This window comes from Rhagoletis pomonella, unplaced genomic scaffold (assembly GCF_013731165.1).
Source record: "Rhagoletis pomonella isolate Grant_MI unplaced genomic scaffold, Rhpom_1.0 Rhpom_scaffold_00005, whole genome shotgun sequence".
Lineage (NCBI taxonomy): Eukaryota > Metazoa > Arthropoda > Insecta > Diptera > Tephritidae > Rhagoletis > Rhagoletis pomonella.
In genome coordinates this window covers 73848086-73853014 of record NW_023458559.1, presented here as the reverse complement: position 1 = coordinate 73853014, position 4929 = coordinate 73848086, and the positions used below count along the sequence as shown (strand labels likewise).

General features: G+C 37.1%; 1 protein-coding gene across 1 annotated transcript; it reads left to right on the top strand.

Moving 5' to 3' along the window:
- Positions 1 to 765: 765 nt before the first annotated feature.
- Positions 766 to 4674, top strand: LOC118739486 (insulin-degrading enzyme-like; the record flags this gene model as incomplete). The annotated part of the gene is given in 15 exon segments (XM_036470841.1): positions 766 to 1092; positions 1232 to 1387; positions 1517 to 1651; positions 1720 to 1990; positions 2059 to 2164; positions 2252 to 2374; positions 2438 to 2640; positions 2703 to 2788; positions 2852 to 2966; positions 3025 to 3162; positions 3246 to 3452; positions 3516 to 3866; positions 3939 to 4170; positions 4239 to 4445; positions 4517 to 4674. Coding segments are annotated over 15 exon segments (2568 nt in total), but the record flags the coding sequence as incomplete, so codon positions are not given.
- Positions 4675 to 4929: the final 255 nt, after the last annotated feature.

The window sequence follows — 4929 nt, the reverse complement described above, 5'->3', positions numbered from 1 at the left end:
ACTTGCACTCTCACGGAATTTTTTCTTCTGGACTGCTGTCAAATAACACGGTCGTTAACGGTGTTGTTTTCTAGGGAGAATCGGAAGAGATATGGATGGAATTGAGCGGTATGTGGGTATATTCGAAACACAGGGTAATCCTTTATTGAAATTCAATGGATATTTCGGGCTATCGGATATGTTTTTAATCGATTTCCGGTTCAGTGTCATTTTGAAATAATTTAAGCCCATTTCCAAAGCAATTGTATATAAAATGCGATGTTTTCTTAGCTTTCTGTTGCATTACCGATGGCATATTAAATAGGAAATAGTAGTGGAGCAAACACAACCATGCTATGTATTTTATTGTTGCTTGAGAAACCTAGAATTTCAAAACAGAAAGAACTGTAATTACATTCGGCCAATCAAAAGCAAGCATAAATGATGCTATTGTATGTAGTTATATGTGCGTATATGAATGTAGCAAAGTTTGACAGTGCAGATTTTTCACGAAATAGAAAGAAATTATAACTGAAACCCGGCTTCTACTACTTGTTTAATGTGCCTTGGACTTACATACCTAAAAATAAGCATTTTTAATACTATCGTAAAAAATGATATATTTCCCAAGTCTATTTGCCTCTGTAAATAATTCATTTCCGTTCTTCTGCGTTCTATTTTCACACATGTTCCTCTTTCATTCGTACCGATTCCATCAGCTGATATCTGGGTTTTGTCAAAAGTGACATCTTTCAAAAGAACCGACTGATTGCACTGTCATTTTTTATTTCACTTCCATTAATTTACGTTTTTTTTAATGTTGCACGTTTTGGTGAGGGAAGTGATTAAATAAGCAAAAAATCCACAAAATTAAAAGCGCTTGGCTGTAAATGCTTACGTTGTGGCAGCAGATTATTAGAAAAAAATAATAATTTATAACAAAAACGAACGCAACTATAACTAAAACTAATTGTTTAGAAAGCAAAGCGCAGAATTTGGGGTGTGAAGTGACAACAACAAAATAAATAGATTAATGTTTATTAGACAAGCACTGGTATTATGTTGTAGACAACAACTGCACACACGATCCATATTAAACGCAAACAACACAAGGTATGTAATTAGAATGGCAATTAGGTGACATGCGAATCGTTATTACCGTGGCCATGACCATGCCATGACATTACCTATTATTTTGGAAAAGAATTTTCTACTTTTTTTCAATTCATACTCAATTTCACAACATTTGTAGCTTTGGAGAAAAATCCAGTTTATTGTTGGCGCGCGGAAAAACCAATTTTATATTTCAGCGTAAAATGAGCGCTTCATCCACTGCAGCTGCTGGCGAATCGGGTGGTGTTAATAAGTTGCCGTTGAAAAAGCCACAAGAGCTAGAGGCTATATTGCGGTGAGTAAGCAAGTTGTTAATGAATGCCAGATATTTGCACAAAAACAATGTACAGATGAAAACTTGTTTTAGTCAAGTTGCATACCAGCCACAAGTAACTAACATTTCTTTTTTACATTCCTTACATAGCTTAAATGACATTGCCAAATCCGAGCAAGACACACGCGACTATCGCGGTCTGCAATTGGAAAATGGTTTGAAAGTATTACTAATCAGTGATCCAAAAACGGATGTTTCCGCAGCAGCATTGGCAGTTCAAGTTGGGTAAGGAATTTGCTATAATTTTACTTTTCTATATTTAGTTTAGAAATCTACAAAAACTATTTATGCAGGCATATGTCCGATCCCGATGAATTACCTGGCTTGGCGCATTTTCTCGAACACATGCTCTTCTTGGGCACCGAAAAGTATCCACATGAGAATGGCTATACCACTTATCTATCGCAGAGTGGCGGCGGCAGCAATGCGGCTACATATCCGCTAATGACCAAGTATCATTTTCATGTCGCGCCCGATAAGTTGGATGGCGCATTAGATCGTTTTGCGCAATTCTTTATAGCGCCTTTGTTTACGGCCAGCGCCACGGAACGCGAAATAAATGCGGTAAAGTGTTTGCTCTTCTAGGAAGAGATGAAGTTGATGCTTAAAGGTTTGCTTTTTTCATTTTCAAGGTTAATTCGGAACACGAAAAGAATCTGCCTAGCGATATATGGCGCGTAAAGCAAGTGCATAAGCATTTGGCGAAGCCCGATCATCCCTATTGCAAATTTGGAAGTGGTAAGTTAGTGTATTATTGTTTAATAGTATGCAACTTTCAAGCTTTATTTTAAAAAAGTGATATGAAACATTGATCAAATTTTACAGGCAATAAGGTTACACTTCATGACATACCCAAATCGAAGAATATCGATGTGCGCGAAGAGCTATTGAAATTTCACAAAAAATGGTATTCTTCCAATATCATGAGCTTGGCAGTGCTAGGCAAAGGTATGTAAATATATTAAACTATATCTTAGATTACTATAACCAAGCTTTTGAATTTCTCTACAGAGTCACTAAACGATCTCGAAGACATGGTCATTGAAAAGTTCTCGACTATTGAGAATAAAAATGTAGAAATACCAACTTTTCCGCCCGAACCATTCGCTGAGGATAAATATGCGCAGAAAACTTACATTGTGCCAATAAAAGATTTGCGTTCGTTAACAATCAGTTTCACGACAGCCGACCTAACAGAGTTCTATAAATCAGCGGTTAGTACGAACTACAGACAAGTTTGATTTCAATAAATTTTAAACTTTTCATAAAATTTTAGCCTGACAGCTATCTTTCGCATTTACTCGGTCATGAAGGTAAAGGCAGCATTCTATCTGAGTTACGCAATCTTGGTTGGTGTAATGAGTAAGTGTAATGCTTGAAATGAAATTGAAAACTATTTATTCTCATAATTTTTTAAACTCACAGCCTCATGGCCGGCCATCAGAATACACTGAACGGTTTTGGCTTCTTCGAAATCGTGGTCGACTTAACGCAGGAGGGCATGGAGCACGTTGACGATATAGTGAATATTATTTTTCAAGTGCGTTAAGCATTATAGTACTCATGATTTGTTCTTAAATAAATTTATTTTGTTTCAGTATCTAACCATGCTGCGCAAAGAGGGTCCGAAGAAGTGGATTTTCGATGAATATGTAAACATAAATGAAATACGCTTCCGCTTCAAGGACAAAGAGCAGCCAGAAAATATGGTCACGCATGCGGTTTCAGCAATGCAGGTGTGTAAATGTTTCACATTATAAGAAATTTACTTTTACTAATAATTACTATAAACAAACGTATTAAAAATAATAACATATAGATTTATCCACTCGAAGAAGTGCTAACCGCACCCTACCTAAGCAATGAATGGCGTCCAGATCTGATTACCAAGCTTCTAGAAGAGCTGGTGCCAGAGAAATGTCGCATTGTGCTTATTGGTCAGAGCTATGAGCCGCTATGTATTGAAAGCGAACCATATTACAAAACTAAATATGGTACAAGCAAAATTGAAGCCGACACACTGAGGGTATGTAAACGAAAAATGAAAAAAATAAAATAAATTTGCTAAATTTCTATGTTTCTACTTCAGCGCTGGGAAAGCTGTGGCCTCAACAAAAACGTTGCACTCCCTCTACCAAATGCTTTTATACCAGTTAATTTTGATTTAGCACCAGAGGATGCAGATCTGTCAAAGCATCCTAGCATTATAAAAGATACACCAATTTTACGCGTTTGGCATAAGCAGGATGACCACTTCCAGAAGCCAAAGGCATGCATGACATTTGATATGTCCAATCCAATCGCCTATCTCGATCCCCTCAATTGCAATCTGAATCAGCTAATGGTTTCACTACTCAAAGATCAATTGAATGAGTACTTGTATGATGCAGCGTTGGCGGGGTTGAAACTGCAAGTAAACACAAAATCATCTGGCATTGAGGTGTGTATACAAATACACTTAAGATTTGCAATGACTAATGTCAAGCTACTAATTTCTTATTTTGTATGACAGTTTTCTATACGAGGCTATAACGACAAGCAGTTAGTGCTATTAGAAAAAGTATTGGATCATTTATTCGATTTCAAGATCGAGCGCAAGCGTTTCGAAATACTACGCGAGGAATTTATGCGTTCGCTAAAGAATTTCAAGGCCGAACAACCTTACCAGCATTCAATTTATTACTTGGCTTTAATACTCACAGAGAATGCGTGGGCCAATAGCGAGTTGCTGGATGCGATGTCGTGTAGGTTATTATGTTGAAGGGTTTATTTGCTATTCTAATTATTTCGTATATTTTTATTTTACATGCAGTGGTCACCTATGAGCGTGTAGTAGACTTTGCGCGCAACTTTTTCCAACGCTTGCACACTGAGTGTTTCATTTATGGCAATGTAACCAAGGCGCAAGCATTAGATGTTGCTGAGCGTGTTAATAAGCGTTTGGAGGCAACAAATTCAACAGTTTTACCACTTTTAGCACGTCAAATGCTCAAGAAGCGAGAGTACAAATTGTGTAGCGGTAAGTTGCATAGCTAATGATTTGTTTATACCGTTTTGTATGTTGGAAATGTGTTTTATTTTCCTACATAGGCGACAGTTATTTGTTCGAAAACCAGAATAACTATCACAAAAGTTCTTGCTCTCAATTGTATTTTCAATATGGGCCACAAACAGATCGTTCGAATATTATGTTGAATTTGATTGCGCAAGTTTTATCGGAACCCTGCTATGATGTGCTGCGCACAAAGGTGAGTGAACTCAATGTACTGGTAGTCTATGTGAGGGGCACCGTATTTGCGCATATGCAAACTGTGCATTTAGACGTTATTTTGCATTATTATGTATTATTTCTGTTTTTGTTATGTGCATCTTTTCGGTTTTCAACCGTATCCTTAAGAGCGGCCGAAGACCGTTTACGCAAAAAGAAGTTTTGCGCAAAAATACTTCCGCCCCCCCTTTTCAGGCAACATAGAAAGGAGAATTCTACTTCGCAAGCGTTATAA